Genomic DNA, 22905 nt, shown 5'->3' with positions numbered 1-22905 from the left:
GTGAGCGCGTGTATGTGCGCGATGTGGGTCGTGATGTGCCCATGTGTGTGCGTTAGTTATTACCTGAGGACCATGAACACACACGTGCGCGCACACACACCCAGTGAACATCTCAGTGAGATTATTGCCGCCTGACTCGACCTTCGCGTTGTCATTTTCCTAGATTTCCGGTTTCCCACAATGCCTTTCTCATCCAGCTGTGACATAAAGCTGATAAGTCTTTTGCACACACACACACAGACACGGGCAAACACATGGCGACGAAATTCCACATTCACATCTGACAAGACAAAATGGCGCGCTAATGCTAAGTGCCGCTAGCACCTCCACTTGCTAACATGCTAGCATGATGGAATTGCTGTTTTAACAAAAGGTCTCGGTACACACCCGCAATACCTAAGGAATTGTGCAAATTCATGAGAAAGGATTGGTAAAAGTAGAAGTATGGGTTCAATGCTTTAAGTAAAAGAGTGAAGACTAACATGTGAAGAAGGGAAGTTGATCGAAGTTTTCCCGGCCATAATTTGTTCTAGATGCACCCACGAGTCTTAACATGGCAGTCTGATTAATTTTGTGCTTTTGGAATGATTTAAGAATCAAACCACACCCAATTGAATTCATCTCTGGCACGGCCACTTTACCTCTTTCTGAGGAGTGAAAATGACATCAAGTTGCTAGGGACTCAGGTAGCACGCAATCACAGCTTACATGTTTCCCACTGTTTACTACGACAAACATAATACGTTTTTCATTCCCGCATACTTTCACATTTATAAGAGTCCAGACATTCAATCCAAGGTCTTTATTTATTCATTTATTATACTGTACATCCATCCATTGTCTATAGCCACTTATCCTCACAAGGGTCGCCGCACAAGGCTTACCGGTGCCTATCCCAGCTGACTTCGGGCAGTAGGCGGGGGACACCCTGAACTGGTTGCCAGCCAATCGCAAAGCACACTGAGATGAACAAGCAATCACACACCCAATCACACTTAAGGACAATTTAGGATGTACAACACCTGCCATGCACATGTACATAATCATATGCTTGGATTAGGAAAAGCTTTTGCTACTTGCTTCTGCATTTTGATGACGTGCCAAGGGACAGAACAACCGGGGCCATTGAACAAGTAGTTTTGAGAAATTCAATTCTGATCTGAGAAATGACTCAGAAATGATCGGAGGAAAACTGTAACTTACATAGTCCTCGTACTGATGAAACAAAGTAATGACAAAACATTTAGATTTGTTTTTACTTTTATAAACCAAGAGCTAGCTAGCAGCGCTGAACAATCAAAGGGGAAAAAAATAATGAATGTACAGTCAACGTGACAGAAAATGGCAGCATACCACCAAATCGTTAAAAGCTATCACTCTAATTCTAATTAATATTTTATTGATATTTAATGTACATGTCGAAGACAGCTGGGATAGCCGCCAGCAAGCCAACAACCCTTGTGAGGACTAGTGGCTATAGAAAATGGATGGATGGATACTTTTGACCTTCAGCCCTTTGTCGTGGCCGATCTGTTAGAGCATCGTTGTTCATAATTGTGCTAAAATGCTAATGCAGCTGTCATCTTAATTTACGATTAGATACTTATCGTGTTCCGAATATGCAGTTCATAGCTGTTTGCGCTCACCCCAAGCACAGTTCTAGCCGTACCTCTGAGGAAAGTCTACTGTACACCTAAGCAATTATTTTTGCAATTATCCCCGGGCCCCTGGGATATTGGGCCCATTGGCCAAAAACCCCAAATGTTTACGGAAACAGAGATCGAAGCAGCTATTTCTGTCCTACACCTCGCCTGAGACGAAGAGGAACAAACCAATCAAGTATTTAGGCTATTATTAAGTCAAGTTGTCATATCAAAGGTGGTAAAGCATAACTTGCCTATTTTGACAGCAGAAAGAACAAATATTGGATTTTAAACGATGTTAATTACGATAACATTGAAAAAAATACACCATGTACAGATACTAGAAAAAATGAATTGTATGGTACTGAAGTGTTCGTATTTTGTTCAGCTCCACCACTGGTGCATTGATGAATAATCATGGGAAAGATGGATGAATAATGGCAGTCACGGAAAGGAAGCAAACAAATGAGCCGGTAAAGAGTGAAGCGAGCCTGCAGGGGGCGCTGCTGCTTCTGCTGCACTAACTTAACATGATTATTTTGTCCTCAGGCTGCTGAGGAGCCGAGGTTAGGACAGTGCAGGTCACATGACTGTTGCTCACGTTGTTTTGTTGTATGTGTCTGTGTGTGCGTGTGTAGTTGGTGGAGCTGCGCGCGCACACACACGCAAACACACGCACACACACACACACACAGCCCCTGCATTGCCCCATGAGAATCCGTCTAATTATGCCCGAATTATCCCGAGACAACCGAGATCATCCTGACAGCAGCGAGCGTGCATGCATGCATTTACATGTGTGTGTGCCCGCGTGTGTGTATATATATTTCTGTGTGAGTGTGTGGGTGTGTGTAAGGACTAGCGTGACCTCAATGGCTGTAAGACTTTTGGAGGAAGTCCTTCAGCTGAGTCGAGGCCCACTTTAGTGGGACTGGGTTGTGTTGTAGGAACACCAACTGTGCATGTGTGTGTAAGTGTGCATGTGTGTGTGTGTGCATCTGAGCATCACTGGCACACAACCCTCATACGCCTTGTTAACTTCCTGATTTTCACTGTTCTGTTACTCTGCGTGTGTGTGTGTGGGTATCTGTGTGCCCTCCAGCCTGGTCCAGCTGGGAAGGTCATTAGGTTATTTAGTAAACGTCGTTGCACTTTTCTTTTTCTTCATAAAAGCAGAATGAGTCTCCTCCGTCCATTGTGATTTTGCGACTGTTCTCAGTGAGGTCGTGAGCGACTTTGAACCTATCTCAGTTGACTTGCATTGAGAGGCAGGAAACACCACGGACCGACCAATCACAAAGGTATACAAAGACAAAAATGGACTGGTCACCATCCGAAGACAGAAGCGGCTAATGCTGCGAGACTGCTAATCAACATTCAACATCGTTCAACATTACACAGTGCAGCTCGGCTTACCTTTCACAAATTACTAGCTAATTTAACCGCAACCTTTAAGCAAACACCCTTGGAAATGTCTTTGCATTAACACACGTCGTCACCAACCCACAGAATAACTTGACAATTACTGTAGCAGTATGACGCATGAAATTGGTCAAACATAAATTACCCTCTAATTTGCTCACAGTGTTTCAGTTAGTTGAGTAAAATAGAAGACGCTGGAACAAAAGGTTGACAGGATTAGCTCCACCGCCATGGCAACCGGCGATTTAGCGCTCATTTCCATGACAACGGTATCAGAACGTTGGTGGACGCCATCTTAATTCTGAAAGCAGGAAGTCTGATCCTCTGCCAGGGTGAAAGGATTAAGTCACTCTCACTGAGGTGTGTGGAGGTCAATGTTCATGTGATGACATATTGATCAAGGACATGAATGGAAAACAGCTGACTTTGACAAATAAGACATGGAACAAATGAGGAACTTGCTAACATTAGCATTGATATTAAGTAGCTCACCTCCTGTCACAAACTGATGAGGTCTGACCCCACATGTGCAATATTAACAAAAAGCATGGCTGGGAGGACGGACATACTAACAGGCATTCTAATATTAGTGATAATATTATCAGCGCTAACATTAACGCCAATGCTAGCAAGTATGTTTACAATATCACTAACATTAATGCTAATATTAATGCAAACGTCGACGTTAATTGTAATGCTGAGATCACTGATAACATTTGTATTAGCAAAGATTTTTACACAAATGTAAGTGATAATATTAGCTCTATCTTCTGTAATGTTGGTTAGAGACAACATGAAGACAAAGTGAAACTTTAAGAACAAACATGGCAGGAAAAGCCTGGCGGGCCGCCCGGCTTGTAAATGCTGAGGGAAACCATGTCAACGCTTCCCACTTGGCTATACCCATTACAGCAAATGTCAAAGATTGAGGACATGCACAAATCAAGAGGTGTAATTCTGAAGCCACCAAACAAGACTCGCTCGGATGCATCTAGAAATTCCACCCTTAAAATTATAAGCAGAACGGGAAAAAAGGACAGCCATAGCTAAGCTAAACCCTCATCCTAAACAAATTTGGCATAGAGTAAGCAACCTGAAACAAACACTTACTGTAATTATACAAAATCCCAATCAGCCTAAAGCACGATTCTAGTACCCATTCTTCCCTCCACCTGCCGGAGGGACACTGCAACAGCCAAATTTTTGCATCAGCTATTAACAAAGCTGCATTCCGCATCAGCTACCTCCAGAAGTCCACAGGCCAAAAAAGCCATCCTTCACCGCCGTTGTCCACCACCGAGGATGGGGATTGCCGACAACAGGCCCCTGCCACCTTGGGGCCAGAGCTTCAGTCGAGCGCCTCAGCAATTGAGGCGTGGAACACGGCCCACTCAAATGTCCCTGTGGGGGACATGGTTGAAGTTCTGCCAGAGGTGGAAGTTGAAGTTACTTGTGACTGTGGACATTATCAGCAGACCCTCGCAATATGTATGCATCTGCCAGGTCAGAAAATAAAACCCTGCCACAGTTTGGCTTCACCCCCAGGTGCTTTGCCTTAACAGGCCTCGTTTTCTTGATGGGTCAGTGAAAGTACCTGTGGCTAAAGGCAAATCGTGGCAGGATGCTTAATTACTATCTGGACCTGGATTTTCTCTCTCTGCCGGCATCGTCCTCCACCCCGTGACACATAGTACATCTACCTTTCCCCGAATGACCGTATCAACGCACTCAAATGTTTTTTTTTTTTTTTTGTCATGGTGTCTACTTCCAGTTGCTTTCTTCTTCTCTTTCTGCCTATACACACGCTTCCGTGTCCTGGACCAAGTGTGCCTGAATTCTCAGCACCCTGTAGGTTAACGGCACAGATGTCAGATGCTAACCAGGTCGTGACTGATCCACTGTGAAATTCTTATGAACTCCTAATTGTTTGGCAAAGTTTTAAGACGAATGCTCGTCCTGACGCCACCCTCTGCATTTATCCGAGGTTGGGACCGGCCTAGCACTGGCTTCACTGACTGCATTGTAATGAAGTATTAGTCATCATGTTAAGGCTGGTGCTAGTTATAACATTAATAGAAATATGTATGCGCTGATGCTATTATTAGAGTTGACAACAACAATGGCACATTAATGCTAACGTTAGCACCATTATATACTGTATATTGACTGCATAGACAGCCAGTCAGACGTAGATAGATAGATAGATAGATAGATAGATAGATAGATAGGTAGGTAGGTAGGTAGGTAGGTAGGTAGGTAGGTAGGTAGGTAGGTAGGTAGGTAGGTAGATAGATAGATAGATAGATAGATAGATAGATAGATAGATAGATAGATAGATAGATAGATAGATAGATAGATAGATAGATAGATAGATAGATAGATAGATAGATAGATAGATAGATAGATAGATAGATAGATAGATAGATAGATAGATAGATAGATAGATAGATAGATAGATAGATAGATAGATAGATAGATAGATAGATAGATAGATAGATAGATAGATAGATAGATAGATAGATAGATAGATAGGTAGGCAGGTAGGCAGGTAGGCAGGCAGACTTACTTTTGTGGTTGTGCTGCATATCTTCTGGTGGTCCACTTCAGACGTTCATCTTGGTCCCATCTTCACGGCTCCTCATAAAACAAACAAACTTTGCATGCTGGCCTGGACCACTCGCCGGCTGTCCCAGCTGTTGACAGTCACAGTTTCATCTGACGTGTTGGGTTGTTTTCTTTTCTGAGAGGCGAGGAGATGTGAAAAGAGAACGAGAGGCTGAGAGGAGAGCAATTCAGCTCGGCTTCACTAATCTGAATCTCTTCATCTCTCCTCCTCCTCTGCTCATTCTCTCTCCCTCTCTCTCTTCCTCTGCCCTCCTCCCCCTGCCCCAATTGAGGATTAAATAGGAAAAGGGTTCAGTGTGTTAAAGGGGAGGACAAGTGCAAATAAATTAAAGGCACATAGAAAAAAGATATGATAGAAAAATCTAAAATTGAACATTATACCTGGCAATAAACACAATCACATCAGAACAAAATCGCACAATAAGTCAGCGTTTCTCAAATGGATGTATGTGTACCCCTGGGGGTGCGTGAACCCACTTCAGGGGGTATGTGAGATTTTAACAGATTTCTGCAGGGAAGGGTAGGTCAAGTTTTTTTTCTTGTTGTTGCTTTTAATGTCGTGTCAGTAGCAGTTGATTTTTCTATTTAAAACAAGAGCAAATGAATTGGAACAAGACATCATCAAATAGTGGGGCGGCATTGCCAGGAGGTGGCACGGATGACCCTAAACAATAGGCTTACAAAGTTAACATTTAGGCTTAGAAGTTAACATTTGTTGAAAGTTTACTTATATTACCGTTTTTGATCATGTTAAAAAGGATACAATTTTAGGTATACGGTACTCAAACAATATTTGTATCAATAATGATTTTAACCTTTGATCATTACATCCAAACATTTCACATCAAAGGTTAAGCATTGAAAGAAGACACCAGGGGGCTGAAATTTCACCCAGAGAGGGACAACATGTCTAAGTCCAATATGGCACTATTCCTGGTGTAATAACTGCTCAGTTATTTATTACACCACCGGGAAGTTGCCATTCATTGGCTAAAATACTGCAAGTGAAAGAAAATGACCCAAAAATGGTCAAAATACTGCATACGTGTTAATTACCATCACCATGCAAGTGTAGGGGTGTGAAATGATTTTTCTTTCTTGGGGGGGCTTTGCAACAAATAACTGAGAAGCATTGCGTTATAGTGATTCCCTCGCAAAATGTTACACGCCTTTATTTTACAGTATTAAGTTTAAGAGCGCGGCATTACAGCAGAGCCGCCAGGAATTGAACACACTCGAGGTGAAATTGAAGCTCAACCAACGGTCACTTTATCACCTCCTCCTGTCCTTTCCTCATTATCTTTGTCCTTCACGAACTATTCTTTTCCATCCTGTGTGTGTGTGTGTGTGTGTGTGTGCGTGTGTGTGCGTGCGTGTGTGTGTGTGTGTGATAGTATTTGAGTGTAACCAGATAATCCCAGATTTACCTCTTTTCCTGTTTGTCAAGCAACTTGTCTTCGTTGTGATGCCTACAATAGCAGACTTGTACTTTTGTGTTTCAGTATGTGTGAAGGTTTATTTGAACTTTATTCAAACAAAATGAATACAACACGTACAATACGTAATGTAGAAATATGTAAGAACTCTAAAAATTATGTCTTGATTAATGTAATATATTTGGGATGTGAAAAATAAAGATATGAATAAAGCATGGGTAAACATGTAAATGTAAAATGTCAGGGGATTGATTGCCTTTAAAAAAATATTTGTAAACGTCTTTTTCGTTCCATTTTCAAGTCAAGCCGGGGATTTGTTTTTAGTAAGAGAAATTAAACCGGGTGGAAAGCACTTGTTTAATGTTTTAAAATTTTACGACAACCTGTGCACATTTTTATTGTGTAAATGCCATTTTACCTTTAATGCGTGATCCAGTTTCAATTCTGACAAAGCATGATTTCCATATTTTTCATCATCAAACAATTTTCACTGACTTCATGCGTCCTATTCCACAGTGTTTCTTTCTACTTATACATTTCTTTATAGAGTTTCACTTTCCACCATCAACACATTCCTACTTTTTTCTCATTCAAATAAACATACATTTCCAAATACATTTTGAACACAAAGTCAACATTCGTTTCCTACAACACATTCAACATTCCAGATGAAATAACTGTTACCTTTTGACTGATTCATACTGTTCCTACTTTCAATTTCCACATAATGTTTTTTTTTATTCTAATCAAACTGTTCCAACTTTAAACTGTTCAGCTCAGACCAAGTACTGCACAATTGCTTTCCCCAAATGTCTGAAAAAAGCAAAAATATCAGTGATTGTTGTTGCTTTGACCTGTAATTTCACAATTTTTGACCGAATCTCACGTTCCAGATTTAAAATGTTCCGCTCTTTCGTCCCACTATTGACTACATTTTCTAAATTGTAAACAGACAAAAATGTAAATGTTTCTGCTTTTTCCTCTACGGATTCAAAGCTTTCCAATCATACAACTAACCTTAATTAATTACCACTTTCTAATTAAAAGAAAAAAATCAAACAAGATTTTTCATAATTCAATGTCACGCAATATTTCTATACGTGGTTCCACATTGTTGAAAATAATTTGATGAAATTCTGAATTATTATTTTATATTCCATGATTCCAAGTCACTCAGTCTGCTTCCATAATTTTTCTTCGGGTTTCTCCAGAAATTGCTTCATCCGTGCTTTTCATAGCGGTTTAACCTGATGCGCGGATTGATTTGATACAATCGACGTGGCTCTGCTGCATTCTACCGTACAAGAGAGCAACTGCAAGTCTGCGTGAGAGCGCGCGTGACGTGAACAGATGGCGAGATAACAAAGATGCTGAGCTAGCAATGCTTCAACAGTAAAAACACTGAAACGAAAATATTACTTATGCAATATATTGCAATACACCAGTGCTTCTCAAATAGTGGTGCGGGCCCTTCTGGGGGGGGGGCGCAAAGTGATTCTAAGGGGGGTGCGGATGACCCCAGGAAAAAGGCTCTATATTTGACATGTGAAGTGTAATTTCAATAAAATAAGGATTTTCACCTTTTTTTTAATAGTTTTAGAAACTTTGATGCACTTGGTTATTTTTTCTGTTTTAGACTAAGCTGTAAGACCCTGTAAAAAACAATCAACAGTTTTTTAAAGTTGATTTACATTGGGTTTTTTATTTTTTAATGTTAAAAAGGATACAAGTTTAGATATATTTATACATGTTTTGTAGATAATCTTATTTATAGTCAGCGCGTTGAGGGGGGGCTTAAAGTTTTCTCTTTATTGGGGGGAATTTTGAAAAGCACTGCAATACGTGTACACAAATATAATGGATTCAACTTGATTCCTCAATAGTAGAATGCAACTCTGTACATTACAATTGTTCTTAAAAGCGCATCAGCACACATTTTACCAAATTCTTCAGCGAATGAAAAAAAAAATCAGTGTGGTAAGTGCAAAGGCGGAAAAGTCCATGTGAAAGGCTGTATCAGTACGTGTGAGGGCTATACATAATGTTTTAGTGAGAAAAAAATAATGTATGTAAGCTTCGCTAGTGTTTATGAGAACATTGTCAAGTGTGTGTACAAGTTTATTTCAGCATAGTCTACTCGTACGCATGAGAGCGTTTCAGAACTATTTCAGTAGTAGTTGTAAGTAAACAAAACCCAGTAGTCGTGTATATGAGAGTGTTTCAATATGAGAGTGTTTCAATATGGAGTTCAATATGTAGTTTTAATACTGTGTACATGAGTGCTTCAGTTGTTTGTATGAGAGATGATCGTGAATTTGATCCCAGGCGGCTTCTTCTCCCCTTCCATTCTGCACTTGAATTTGGACTTCCGACTTTTACTTCCGTTTTCCTTTCCTAGTAGTTTCCTGTTGCCACGCCCCCTCTCTATCCTGCACGCGCATGTACGCTTGCTTTGCTCGCGCACGCGCATAGAGAGAACGCGAAGAGGGAGCGGGAGGATTGTGTTGCGAATACTCACGCACACACGCGAGCGTTTCACCGTCTCGCTGCTTTGCATCCTCACCTGCAGTGACCGTCGGGCACGCGCCCTCCCCGAAAGCCCCACCGCACGCACGCGCGCATGCACCTTGCAGTAGCTTTCAACGAGGCGACAAGCGGCTCCAAGCCGGGATAGCAACACCGCGGCGCGTCCACACTTGGACGAGCATGACGGTAAACGCGCACGGTTCTTTATGTATGCATGGCACCGATTTGAACCCGCTCAAAACGATCTGGTGTGTGTAAGGGGTCGTGCATGTGAACGCGCGTGCGACTTGCAGTTCAAAACGACGCTGTCAGCACATTGTCAGGCGAGCACGCGCAAAGGGGGCGGGCTCACTATTGCAGGTTGCGTGCGTGTTTCCTCTGCACTGTTCGTAGTGTAAGCGTGCGTGCACGCTTCTTTTGTGAACCCGAGATGACTTGTGAGCTACACTAAGTACCGCTTTTACGTTGTTATTGTTGGATACTGGATGTGTGTGGATGCTTATGACAGACTTGACCCAATCAGGTTCTTTTAGGGGTCCAGGCCCTATGATGACGTCACCGCGGGGAAAATGACATCATAGGAATGAGTAAACCCTTAACCCACAGTGGAGACACAAGACAGCTCTATGCTTACATCAGTCACGCTAACTAGCTTTTGTGGTGGGTTAGCAGTAAGGTGGTTCAGACATTTGACAGAAATTTTAAGAACATTCGGAACGATCGTAGCTCAGTTGTGGGAAGAACATATAGATAGATAGATAGATAGATAGATAGATACAAAGGTAGACACACTTTGTTTTCATTACACCTTAAACCACTAAAATGCGACCTTTGCCCACTGCTATCCAAGTGGGAGGGACGAGTGACAGTTGTGGAGACACACATAAACACACAAAGTGACTGCATGAAGAACGGAGCACAACACAACGCTGTACAGGTATCACACGCGAAATGACACTTCACCATCTACGATGCGTTTATGTTATTTGCCTGTGGATGGGTGCTTAGTTAGCATGTTAGCAGGTGAGTACAGAGTCTAGTTAATGTGTGTGTGTGTGTTTGCATGCATGAAAGGCGAGATTGAGTGGACACACCATAGACAAACTAAACAATCACAAATGAATGCACTGAAAATTTTCGCGATATCCTACAAAGCGCAGAAAGTTATTACGTGTTCATGAAGATATTTGTTAAACCTGTATTAAGTAAAGCCATGTCATTTTTAACATAATTTACAATAAATGTGTTGTCTTTCTATGTTCATGATTTACTTTAACAACACACCGATCCAAGTAGGTTCTACGTCTAAAGAGGAATTCTAGTTCAAAGTGAAGATTCAGTCTTGAGAGAAGGTGACCATTGAAAGGGGTTCCAGTTCCAAGTTAAAGGGTTTAGTCTCAAAGCAAGATACTAGTCTCCTGAGGAAATCTTATGCTGAAGACAAGGGTCTAGTCCTCAGATAAGGTCCGAGACCCTAGGATAGGTTAAACTCAGGTTCTACTCCCAAGAGGTTTTAGTCCAGACAGAACAATCCACTCAAGAGGTTTCAATCCCAAGAAAACAATCATGTCATGAGAGAAGCTACTAGTCCACAAAAAAATAAATTAGACTCTAGTCCCAAGAAAAGGTTCTATTCTCAACATAGTCGTAGGTACTAATCCCCTGAGAAGATTTTGATCCCAAGAAAATCGATTTGTTTCCGTGAGAACATTTTAGTCCAAAATCAAGTTGGTATTCTTGAGAAAAGGTCCTAATCCTTTGGAGAGGGTCAAGATAAAAGAGCATCTTCTACTCCCAATTGGTTTTCGTCCAAAGAGAAGATTCTACTCAAGAAGGGTTTAGTCCCAAGAAAACATTCCAGTCCCATGAGAAGCTACTAGTTTCTGATGAAAAAAGTTTTAGTTAGGCTCTAGTACCCGTAAAAGGTATGAGCCTAAGGGCACAAGTTGGTACTAGTTACATGAGAAGGATTAAGTCCCAAGAGAAAGTATTTGTTATCTGAGGTTTTAATAATAAAAAAAAAAAAGGAAGGTTGTAGTCTTGAGAAAAGGTACCAGTCCCCAGGAGAGGATCTCGTTACAAGAGCAGCTTTCACTCCCAAGTAGTTGTTGTCCAGAAAGAAGATGCTACTCAAGAGAAGATTTTAGTCGCAGGAGAACATTCCAGCCCTGAGAGTAGCAACTGGCTCCTTAAGAAAGTTTTATTAGGTTTCTAGTCCCCAGGAAAAAAAAAACTAGCCTAGCGATACTAGTAGTATCTAGTACAGGGGTGGGCAACTCCAGCCCTCGAGGGCCGGTGTCCTGCATGTTTTCCAGTTTTCTCTCCCTAACACACCTGATTTAAACCATTAGCTCATCAACAAGCTCTGCTAGACCTTGAGAATAATCCTAATCATTTGAATCAGGTGTGTTTGAGAGAGAAAACAGGAAAACATGCAGGACACCGGCCCCCGAGGCCTGGAATTGCTAACAAATGTATCGAGGAAAGATTGTAGTCACCGGAAGGGATTTTAGTTCTAAAGGAAAACCCAGCGGTTTTAGTCCAGAAAGAATTTACTTTTATCAAGAGGTTCCAGTTGCTCAAAAAGATCATAGTCCCAAGAACGGTTTCCAGTCTCGAGAAGTTATTCATCCTTGCGATTTTAGGAGAAACATTAAAGACAATACCCAACTTGTTTACAGTAGTTTGGCTGAAAGCAAAAGAAAAAGAAGGTAGCAGTAATGACTTCAAAGGCAACAAATGTTGCGTGTTAACAAATGATACTTTCTGTTTACAGCTCGACCGCCATGTCTAAAAACACGGTGAAGAAGCTGCACTGGCGCTCCAAGGTATGCGCCAAAACAAGCTCACATGCTAATGCTAACAGTTGTCGTCTGTATCGCCGTCCACTAGCTAAGTGCTGTCCATTTCTGTGCAGGTGCAGGAGGGCTTCGTGCCGCTGAGCGGAAGCTCTGGCGAACTGGGACTGGCTATTGGAGGCGGCGCAGACTATGGCGAGTTTCCTTTTGTGACGGTGGCGCCAGGGGGCGGGGCCACTGTGGGCGACATAATCTTAGAGATTGGCGGCACACCAGTTCTGGGTATGACGCTGGGCGATGTCCGGGGCGTCCTCAACTCCTGTCCTCATCCTATCAGGATCAAGACTGTTTCACCAGGTGACCCGGGCTAATGCTTAAGCTAATGGATGAATGTGCTAATGCATGGATGTGCTAATGGATGGATGGATGGATGGATGGATGGATGGCCCTCCGCTAAGATTGCACAACATGTCATCAAAGCACCATTTTGACAAAAACAAGCTAGCTAGCTTGCTAGAGATATAGCAAGATAGATTTAAAATGTTATGTGATGAAAAAATGCGTACGAATGGCTAAACACTAAAATTGTATTTCATACATTAATCAACCAATTACTGTATTGTTGTTTTTTGGCATTATTTAGTGATTAATGAAGCAACTAAAAACAATTATTTAACTAATATCACACAAGAGGGATTGATGTTGCACTCACCACCTTTTTGGTACTGATTCAGCTACCGGTGCAGATGTTTGCCTTTTTTTTTTTTTTTGAATAAGTAACAATTAATGTTGAGAATAACAAAGTGTTTGAGCAATTCAAACTTAAAAATGGCTCGAAGATCACTCAATTCTTGGTTGTGGATTAATTCGATAATCGATTAGTTATGGGTTCAATCTGACTGCTCTTGTTTTGACTAAGGCACCAACCGAGTATGTGTGTCGCTTTCTCAGGTGCGTCTCTGTGTAAAGACCTCCGTCTGTACCTCAGTAAGTGTTTTACACCAACCTCCATGGACAGTCAGCTTCAGCAACTCATCCGAGAGAACCTCTACCTACGTGCTGTGCCCTGTACGTCCACACAAACACGCAGATCCCGTGAAATATCGCACTGTGACGACATCACATCTTTGCTTGGCAGGTACGACCAGGCAACCTCGAGACGGTGAGATCGGCGGCGTGGACTACAACTTTGTGTCCATCGAGGAATTCTTTTCTCTGGAGGAGTCGGGCGCCTTGCTGGAAAGCGGAAAGTTCAAAGGTAACATGGCCAACCTTCTGTCAGCTTGTAACGTATGTCCGTTACATATCCTTAGGGCTGACCATCGTTTATGGCTTGTACCAGTTTATGTTAGCGTTAAGCTCGTGGACTTATGATTGGCTCATGATAATGAAAGTGGTGTTTTGGTTTGAGTAATACATTATGAACCAAAGAAAATCAACAAAACACATTGCTACAAGATTACCATGACAACCAAAGTCCATGAATAGCTGTGAACTTATATAAAACACATAATAAAATACCTTCATAACCGCATATCTCCAGAATAGCATTCGAGTTAGTTCTCAGTGGTTATGTAGAAGTAATTGTCCAGTGCCACCCCTGCCATCAAGTTTCAGGTCCATGGTGTTAAACTTGCATTAGGAATTGTTTGAATTTAAAAGTCAGGGAGTCTGGTCTGTCTCAGTGAGGAAATATTTTGTAATGCAGCTGCTTGTCTATCCACCACTAGAGCTACCGGATATCACTTTACAATAGTTTGAAAGCAGGCTAGAAAATGGCGAGCAACTTTCATGAATTTTACGATTTTGACACACGGGCCAGCATGCGCGTCAAACCTTCACTAACAGAGAGTGCTAACACAGTCATGAAATCCCTAGTCACATGGCTTTTGTGATGTCTCAGCTCTGCAACTACCTGAAGACGTGAGGGCATGTGATTCCAACTGCACAGGACATTCAGAGCAGGATTTAGTGATTAAACTGCTGCATACCTACTATCTAATCACTTCTCAAGAAAAGTTTTTTTTTTTTCTCTGTGCTCCCTGAACTTTAAATGGTAAAATTACCCCCAAAAACGCTCCTGTTTTCGCTGTTTAGTTTTGACTGAGCCAAACGGACTTTTTCACCATCCATTCACAGGCAACTATTATGGGACACCTCGCCCAGTCCATATAAGTCCAGACAGCCCACCTATTACATACCAGGAACATCGAAACTTGTTGAGGAACTTCAGGACCAGGAGTAAATCCCTCAGCAACTTGGAAAAAACTGTAGAAGAAGACAACAGCGAGGAGGACAGCGGCCTTTCTGGTATGTGTGACTCTTAGTGACTCAAGAAGTCTTCTAATCTGTCTTCGATGAGCATTTAAGACGATCCTTAATTACAAGACATTGTGAGGACAATTTTGAAGCTGAAGTAAAGGGTCAGTTAAAATCGACCTTTTGTCTTCCAGGGGGGTCTGCCGGAGCCCCGCCCACCACACTGCCTGTCAGCCAGTCCTGGGGCGAGTCTCTAGCAGCGAGTGGCGAGGGACCGGAGAATGGAGGAAGGGGATCAGGAAGGGGAAGGGCGCCCGTGGCCGACACGTGGGAGATGACGTTCGGCAACGGCGGCGACACCTCCTACGGAGAGTGAGTGAAATTAAAATGTCATTATGCGCTGAGAAGATAAAAATATTGATGACGACCATGTCTGTCAGTCGCATGTCAAAGACCAGACAGGATCTTCGCTCGCAGAACAAGGACAACACTTCCTGTTCAGCTGAACGTGAGTCTGACTAGGTTTTTTTCATTTTTATTTTTTTTGCCCTAGCTCCAGGACTAGAAAATTTAATTCAGACAGTATGGTGGCGCAAGAGGGGGTTGATGATTGAACGGTGGCAATGGGGCTGAATGGCTCCTCTCAAAGACTCAAGTCCCAGTAAAGAGCTGTTCAAAATAGTGTTTGTTCGCAAATGTCGCACGACTACTCCATATGTCCTTATTGCCATTTGTTATACTACATGCAAGTAGTAAGTAACTTTTGTAAACACATCTTGTAAACCTCCCATCCAGCATTCGGCTACATATGCGAAACCTCAATGTCACAATTAAGCAAATGTTCAATGCCATTAGTTTAATTAATTTCCCTGCCTTAAGAATCAGCTGTGCATTTATTTTTATTTATGTTACATATTATGCAACCATTAAGTTTGCACTGAGAATAAATTTACTATATTGTTTAGTGATGTAATGGTAGGGTGGGAGATAGAAGTAAAAGCCATCAAAACTGTTCTGAAGCATTAAGCACAGTATGGAAACGTAATCCTTATCTCAAATTAATCTATGATTAAATGTCAGCGCTCCAGTGACATGCAGTAAGGTTCATGGCTAGCTTGCGAGGCACTGACGTCATCAATCAGATTTACAAATATCATACGAGCTCTGCCGAGCAGCGTAGTCACACATTTCGACCACACATTTCCCCAGGGCCCATATCGTGGAAATTCAGCTTTTTGATACAATGTTTTCTCACTCGAAACACCAAAGTGTTCATTTTCTTCATTGCTGCATTTCGAAGAATTCCTTGCTTGTTCTGCGCTATCAGCGCTGCCCCACCCGAGTAGATAAACATAACTTCCAAGAGACATTGTGACAATAGCAGGCCCTCATACCGCCTCTACACCATGACCGCACCATCCGTGTAAGAGTAAACACACAGCCACGTTATCCGAGAAGACGTTCACGCTTTTACCTTTGCTTCAATTCCGTGGTTGGAGTCTGGGAAGGAAATATTTTGCACAGTTGCCCAAGTAAACAGCAACGTTTCTTAAACGAGTTACAAAGTTTTACTGTAGAAAGTCCAAGTGGCGAAAATGTGTTTGGGAGCACACGGCGGGAAAATCAACGTTTTAGTACATAATTCACTGGCAAGCATAACTGTTATGAGTACTCTTTTGCTTTGCAGGGAACTCCACTTTTTGACAGTAAAATGCCTGTTTTTGGCTTCCTTTCTGAATCTTTGTGCTGATCGCTACAACGTTAGCTTTTTGCTGTCATTTCTTTGTGGCGATCAGCTTTAGTATGTCACGAAAGGGGTAAGGCAGCCGCATGGTGAGAGGCGGGCTTTCAGTGAATGAGCTGTTTCAATTTATGATTAGAGTAATGGAGGTGTGAAAATTGCAGCTTTGAAAGAGTAAACCACATTTTAGGCACTTGTAACATTATATTTGGCAAATTCTACTGGTGATTGCTGGGTTATGTGTGTTTTTGTGGGATTTCTGTTCATTTCTGTTTTGGGTTCTTGTTGCGTTTTCCCTTGCGTCTGTTTAGTGTGATTTGTTACACCCGTCATCCACGTGTTCCAGCCCAGTGCTTCCTCCAATCAGCTTCCCTGCCTTTCATTCCATGCAGCTGTTTTGTGTTTGATTAATTATTGTCCTGTGTATTTAAGTCCCGGTTTAGTTCCAGTTAATGGTCAGGCGATTGTCTAACATAGTTTTTTTGCCGTTTATAGTCGCTGCATTTTTCCCTCCCTAGAGTCCCTTCGTCTCCCTGTCGCTGTTTCCTGGGGGTTTATTTTCTATTTTGTTTGTTACCTACCCTCATTTTGCCCTTGTTGGATTTTGCATTAAACCATTCATTTTGAGCAACATCATCTTTCGGCCTCCCCTTCAATTTTCGTTACACGGTCATCCCACCTGATGGTGCACTCGCATTCTCTCAGTTCCAGAGTTCACCGATCAGCCGAGTCAGCTGCAAGGTTTTTCGGTGCACACGCGTCTCTCCAAAGGCCCGCGAGGCTTCGGCTTCAACATCGTCGGAGGAAGTCGAGCGCGAGAGTTCCTGCAGGTGTACAGCGTCACACCTGGAGGCCCGCCCACCCTCCATCAAGGTACTTCTTTCACTCTGTTCATGACCGAAGCACGCCGGTAGCTGTCAGTCATCCTGACTATCATGTAACAGAGCCTTGCTGTGAAGTGAGAGATTTAAGCAGGGAGGATTATGTTTAATTCTCATGACCCGCTAATCCATACGCACGCACACGTCAAATACACCCAACTATTAAAGTTTGGGATATTTGCAGGTAAACATTTTTGGACGAACCTATAAAGCGTCTATAACCTTGACAGGTAAACATAATTTGAGCATTTTTTTAAAACTTTTCCACGCATGTGCGTTCCACAGCTGACATCCTGGTGTACATCAACGACACCTGTGTACTAGGCCGTTCACACAAAGAGGTGGTGGAGATGCTCAAGTCGGTTCCCATGGGTCAGAGCGTGGACGTGGTTCTGAGACGAGGGTACCCGATGCTCTACAACCCGGACGGCTGTCCCAAACACACGCTGGAAACGGTATGCTCACCAATGACCGTTGTTTTTGCGCTTTTACATCTTTTGTCACACTTATAAGTAAATCTCAAATCTTAAGGCTTCGCATTTCAAGCAGGTCCCAGGTTAAGTTGGAAAAAATGAGGTAGTTCCTACTCGGCCAAAAAATAAAATCCCAAGTGTGAGCGATTGTGAGAATACCATGTCCAAACTTGTATAAAAGGCTGAGTGATTTACATTGATGTTTGTCGTTTTATTTCATGGTGTCTCAACTCCTCCCATCAGCCGCAGACTCCCCCAGCAAACCCCCAGCGTGGACCGCTCACCTATAGCCAAATGCAGGATTCCAACAGCGGCAGGACAGGTCAGCAGTTTGCACACACAAACAGGCACACGCACACACAGTAATTAATTGATTTTCTTTGCTTAGTTTGGTTGTCTTCTTCGCTTTCCTTTTTAACGGCTTGATGCCATCCCAGGTCTTTGCCAAGCCTCTCCCTCTTATTCAGTTGAGCCATTAACCAATGGGCTGATGGGTCCGCCTACTCCCAACTCCTCTGAACCTGCTGAGACTCATCCCCTTCCTCCCTCTGACAGAATGTCAGCCACTCACAGTGACTCCGACGGGGGCACTCAAACGTGAGCTAAAGTCTTAGCATTGTTAGCTGCTGATGTTGTTTCACGTGCTCCTTGAGCCAAGGCTCCCATTTTAAAGGGTGTATAACATTTCTTTATTCCACAGTATAATATGCGCTTATAAATTACATAGGAACATTGGCGATTTATTTTCCTTTTAAATATTAGTTTTATGATACTAACAGGTTTCTAACCTGTAAATAAAACGCCTTGTTTGCAGAGATAGTGCCTCTTACCGTGTGACAGCCTAGCCCCACTCATGACATCGCTCAATGCCGGCGGGCCACGCAACATGCATCCATTCATCATCTTGAACGCTCAGCCTCACGAGACTTGCGGCTGATGGGGACTATTCCAACAGCATGAATACGGGACCAAAAACAGGCGTTTTACTGTTTTCACTAATGCAAAATGGCATCAATACACCGCTCTCGCGTTTCACTTATCAAATCAGTCCCCCGTGGTAACCTAGTATTCGTAACAATAGTTCCGCCCGCAGGTGAATTACTTACTACAGACATTGTTTGTCTGGCTGTGTGCCACATTTTGGCCACTTCAGCATTTTCTAAAGTAAAATGTTGCCGCTCATAAATGAAACTCGCTGTTTATTCGGCCAACTCGGTGCAAAACCTCTCCTCATCGTGTATTCTTTTTTGCACTGGCAGTATGCAGGGGTGTGGGGAAGATACGAATTGCTCCTGTCGTCATGAGCGCCGTATGTGGCTGGTGCGAAAACGCAGAATGCGCAAGGAATGCTTAGAAATGCATCACTGAAGGAAAATAACCCTTGGGGATTGTTTAGGGTTAGAAATCAACATTGGAACTTATGGTGAAAAGCTCCAAAAAGTTGACTTTTCATGTTACGGCCCGGCCACTTTCATGTCACGGCACACCACGAAAAAAAAAAAAAAAAATACACACAATGCGTATGAACACTAAAAATGTTTGACGGTAGGCCACAGTGGCTCCGGTGACCTACGTTAGACATGTCCAGTTTAGGTGTAAAAGAGGGTGGGGACCGCTGTTTCGTAAAACCCGCCTCTCCGTTGTGCACAGGTCTTCTGTGACCGGCTACAACAGCAACACCCTCCCCACACGTTCCTCCTCCTCCTCCCTCCTCCACCATCAGAGCTCCAAGTCATCAGAGAGCGACCTGTCCACATCCACCTTACCCATCGTGTCTTCGTCCAAACTATGTGAGTCTTCGTCCCCCGGCGGACCTGCGCAGCGGCCCCCGATGCCGCAGACCTGCCTACCACCCACGCCGCCCCGGGAGATCCCACCCTGCGGGTTCAACGGGTGCCCGGCCAATCACCAAGTGCCCCCTCAGCAATCCCTCGGAAAGATGGGCCTGGTCCTCCCTTTGGGAACAGGGTCCCTCCCCGCCCGCGAGCTGGTGCCCGTGGCCCTAGAACGCTGTGAGGGGGGCGGTCTGGGTTTCAGCATCACAGCAGGAGGCCCGGGAGGTCAGCTGGCCGTGGTGAGGAGGATCTGGGACCGCAGGCAGTGCCCCTCCTTGCAGTCAGGGGACGCTGTGGTTAAGATCAACGGAGCCGATGTGCAGAACCTCAACTTCTCTCAGGTCAGACAACTTAAGAATTTTCATGGTGGTAGAAAAAAAAACAATCCACCATATTTTCTCTGCCAAGTACCGCCTAACCGGCACGGTACATGAGTTGCTTTATAGTCCAATTACTTTAACGACCAATCATAACTCTGCCAGCCTTTTTTTTAGCTATAAAATTAATTGGAGACAAAATATTAACTTGTTACTGTACTCCCCAAGATGTCAAAATAAGTTGAGTATCCCTTTAAATGATTTAGGTTTTCATGAAAAGATTTTCTTGAGATTGTTTTGGAAAAGTCGTTATACAAGTCTCACCATGGTGGCCACACTGTTCTTATCTGAGCTAGCTGATGCAGATTTTCCATTCTTCAGGTCCAGAAGGTTCTGCAAGAACACTCAAAACAGGGGAACGTGGTTCTGCTGGTACACAGACGAGGTACCCCACTTTTCGCAATAACTGCTGCTTGACAAGTGATTGAATTGTTTTCATCTCCCCCCTCCCAGTTCCTGTCTCGGCACCCGTGGTCACTCCTAATTTGTACAAGCCTCTCCGTTCCCCTCACGGTCTCACAAGCCCGCCGTCTCACCACCCATCGATCGATTTGCCTTCCCCATCCTCCCGTGCCTTGGTGGGGGGCGTGCCGCCGCTCAGCCAGGCTGGCTTGGCGATGGAGGCCCCCCTGGAGGGGCATCTGCCGGCAGCAGGTGACTCGGCCATTCGTGGATTTGATCAATGTCATCAGTTTTTCTGGACTCAAAGTGTGCTTTCTTGTTCTGCAGGGACCCCGCCCAGCCAGACGCCCAATGGGCCCCCCACCTCAAACCTCATCCAAAGCACCAGCTTCCTGGACTCCGTTCCTGTGACCTTGACCTTAGAGCCACGTGACCTACAGGGGGTGGAGGAGAGCGCAGGGGGAGCAATCAGAGGAGCCGTCGCCAAGGACACCAGGGAGGGGAAGAAGGTGGAGGTGGAGCTGATGAGGCGGCCTGGCGAAGGCTTCGGATTTGTCATTGCGTCTCAAGAGCTCAACCATGGATGTGAGTCGCTTTGTTCCCATTTTTTGGGGGTGGCGGCGGAGATTTTCTCCGGGCACTCCGGCTTCCTCCCACACTCCAAAATAACATGCATTGCAGGTGGATCGGACATTCTAAATTAGCCTGAGGTGTGATTGGGTGCATGAATGTTTCTTCATCTCTGTGTGCCCTGCGATTGGCTGGCAACCAGTTCAGGGTGTACCCCCGCCTACTGTCCAAAGTCAGCTGGGATAGGCAACAGCAAGCCTGTGAGGATAAGCGGCTCAAGAAAATGGTCGGATGGTCGTTAACTTTGTTGAGATGTCTTTAGGCATATGTTTATTGTACAACTTTTCATATTTGCATATTTCTGTTTTTGTATATATACCCTTTAAACATACAGTGCATGCTTCATGTAAAACTAACAAAAAGGTCAGGTCATCTGTCATGGCCACTTGGTAACAGCTATAGCACATAAGCTACATTGTTGTTATGTTTATATACATTCATATTGCTGATTCTCCCCTGGAAATCGACAACAAGGACTTTTTGTTCCCTGAATTGTTTATTTCGCCTCAAAGGGTGAATGTGTGTGACTGTCAGGTGCTTTGCTCTGAGTTTGGTCTTAGTTTCGGGGGCGGGTCGTCCCAGATTATTGCCCCACACACACACACACACACACACACACACACACACATGCAAGCAGACTCACACTCTCAGTCTGTAATTTCAGTCCCTCCCACCAGTGCAGGCTCGGCCCACTAGGCAAGCCGTTTTCCCTCAGCTGAAACACTTGCCTGCTTTTTGAGACAACACACACATAGATGCACAAAAAGGTTCTGGTTCATCATGTTGGAGCGACTGCAGTCCGTTCTCAAAAGGGTCAAGGACACAAAATGTAAGTGTGTGTGTGTGCGTGTGCGAGTTGTCATACTTGCTGGTGATGCAGGCAACAGAACCTGGTTGTGACTTGAAACTGATCAAAGAGCTGTAGAGTTTCCTTGTCTGTTCTGAGATTTGGAATTTAAATCTGAGCTCCGGCCTTCTTGTGTGGAATTTGCATGTTCTCCTCCTGCTGATTCGGGTTCTGTCATTGGCAAATTGTCTATTGTTTGTCCATATGTACTCTGATATTGACTGGTAAGCAGTCCAAAGGGCTCCTTGCGTTTTGCCTGAAGTCAGCTAGGATATGGGCTCCAATTCATTTATAATAAGGAAATACTGTACCAATTGGCTATCGACGCTGATATTCAACATTTTGACCAATATCAGCATCATATATGCACCAATATCTTTTTTTTTTTTTTTTTAAATCTGATGGCCAATAGCAGATTCATTTAAAACGTATTTAACTTCAAGGAACTATGTATTTACATTCTTTACATGCACCCTGTATGTTTTGTTTTTACATGGGGAAAAAAAAGATGATTGAAAGTTTTGTTATTTACTGTAGAAAACTAAGGGGAGCGATTTACAAGCTACAAGTTACTTTTAGGTTTAACGTTTCAAAAGAGAAGTCAATCCATTTTTTTTTACCTTTTACGATATTCTGTACAACACCACATGACTAAACACAGTACTATGATTAATATTGTGCTTGTGCAATATGAATGTAACAGTTAAACACACTTGTTTTTAGCCACCTAATGGGGCGGCCATTTTGCCACTAACTGAATATGACATCCCAGTTGCTCAGGTCACAACCAATCACGGTTCACCTTGTGAATATCACGACTAAAGTCAGAAAACAAGCGAGCCGTGATTGGTTGTTACCTGAGCCCCGAGCAACTGTGATGGCATTTTAAGTCAACAGCAAGTGGCAAATTGGCACAACCCTGAGATGATTAAAAAAAAAAAGAAAAAAAAAGAATGTATTTTCCAATGTAATTTGTATTTCACAAACACAATGTTAATCAGATTACCGAG

The 22905-nt window shown here is 43.3% G+C and overlaps 2 protein-coding genes across 8 annotated transcripts in view; one reads left to right on the top strand and one right to left on the bottom strand.

The window, feature by feature from the left end:
- The window catches only part of cacna1fb (calcium voltage-gated channel subunit alpha1 Fb), a 35656-nt gene extending 29800 nt beyond the window's left edge, over positions 1–5856 (bottom strand). For both annotated transcript variants that reach the window (XM_088409049.1, XM_088409050.1), the window contains exon 1: positions 5632–5856. In XM_088409049.1, coding sequence (XP_088265175.1) covers positions 5632–5650 — 19 coding nt within the window. In that variant the 5' untranslated portion in view covers positions 5651–5856. The remainder of the gene's footprint in view (positions 1–5631) is intronic.
- Positions 5857–9621: 3765 nt separating this feature from the next.
- The window catches only part of LOC148427335 (membrane-associated guanylate kinase, WW and PDZ domain-containing protein 1-like), a 24079-nt gene continuing 10795 nt past the window's right edge, over positions 9622–22905 (top strand). For 4 of the 6 annotated variants that reach the window (XR_015863655.1, XM_088402174.1, XM_088402207.1 and 1 more), the window contains exons 1-16: positions 9622–9838; positions 12429–12480; positions 12570–12807; positions 13402–13518; positions 13589–13708; positions 14590–14760; positions 14904–15081; positions 15150–15217; positions 17156–17323; positions 17617–17786; positions 18048–18126; positions 18242–18401; positions 19455–19980; positions 20338–20401; positions 20470–20670; positions 20746–21003. Coding sequence is in view for 5 of the 6 variants with exons in the window: in XM_088402174.1 (XP_088258300.1) it covers positions 12439–12480; positions 12570–12807; positions 13402–13518; positions 13589–13708; positions 14590–14760; positions 14904–15081; positions 15150–15217; positions 17156–17323; positions 17617–17786; positions 18048–18126; positions 18242–18401; positions 19455–19980; positions 20338–20401; positions 20470–20670; positions 20746–21003 (2560 nt within the window). In the remaining variant the exon portion in view is untranslated. The other 2 variants (XM_088402183.1, XM_088402189.1) reach the window with 2 other exon arrangements.

Source organism: Hippichthys cyanospilos, chromosome 2, assembly GCF_059441005.1.
Source record: "Hippichthys cyanospilos isolate Australia breed blue-spotted pipefish chromosome 2, RoL_Hcya_1.0, whole genome shotgun sequence".
Classification (NCBI taxonomy): domain Eukaryota; kingdom Metazoa; phylum Chordata; class Actinopteri; order Syngnathiformes; family Syngnathidae; genus Hippichthys; species Hippichthys cyanospilos.
This window is presented reverse-complemented; position numbering and strand designations above follow the sequence as displayed.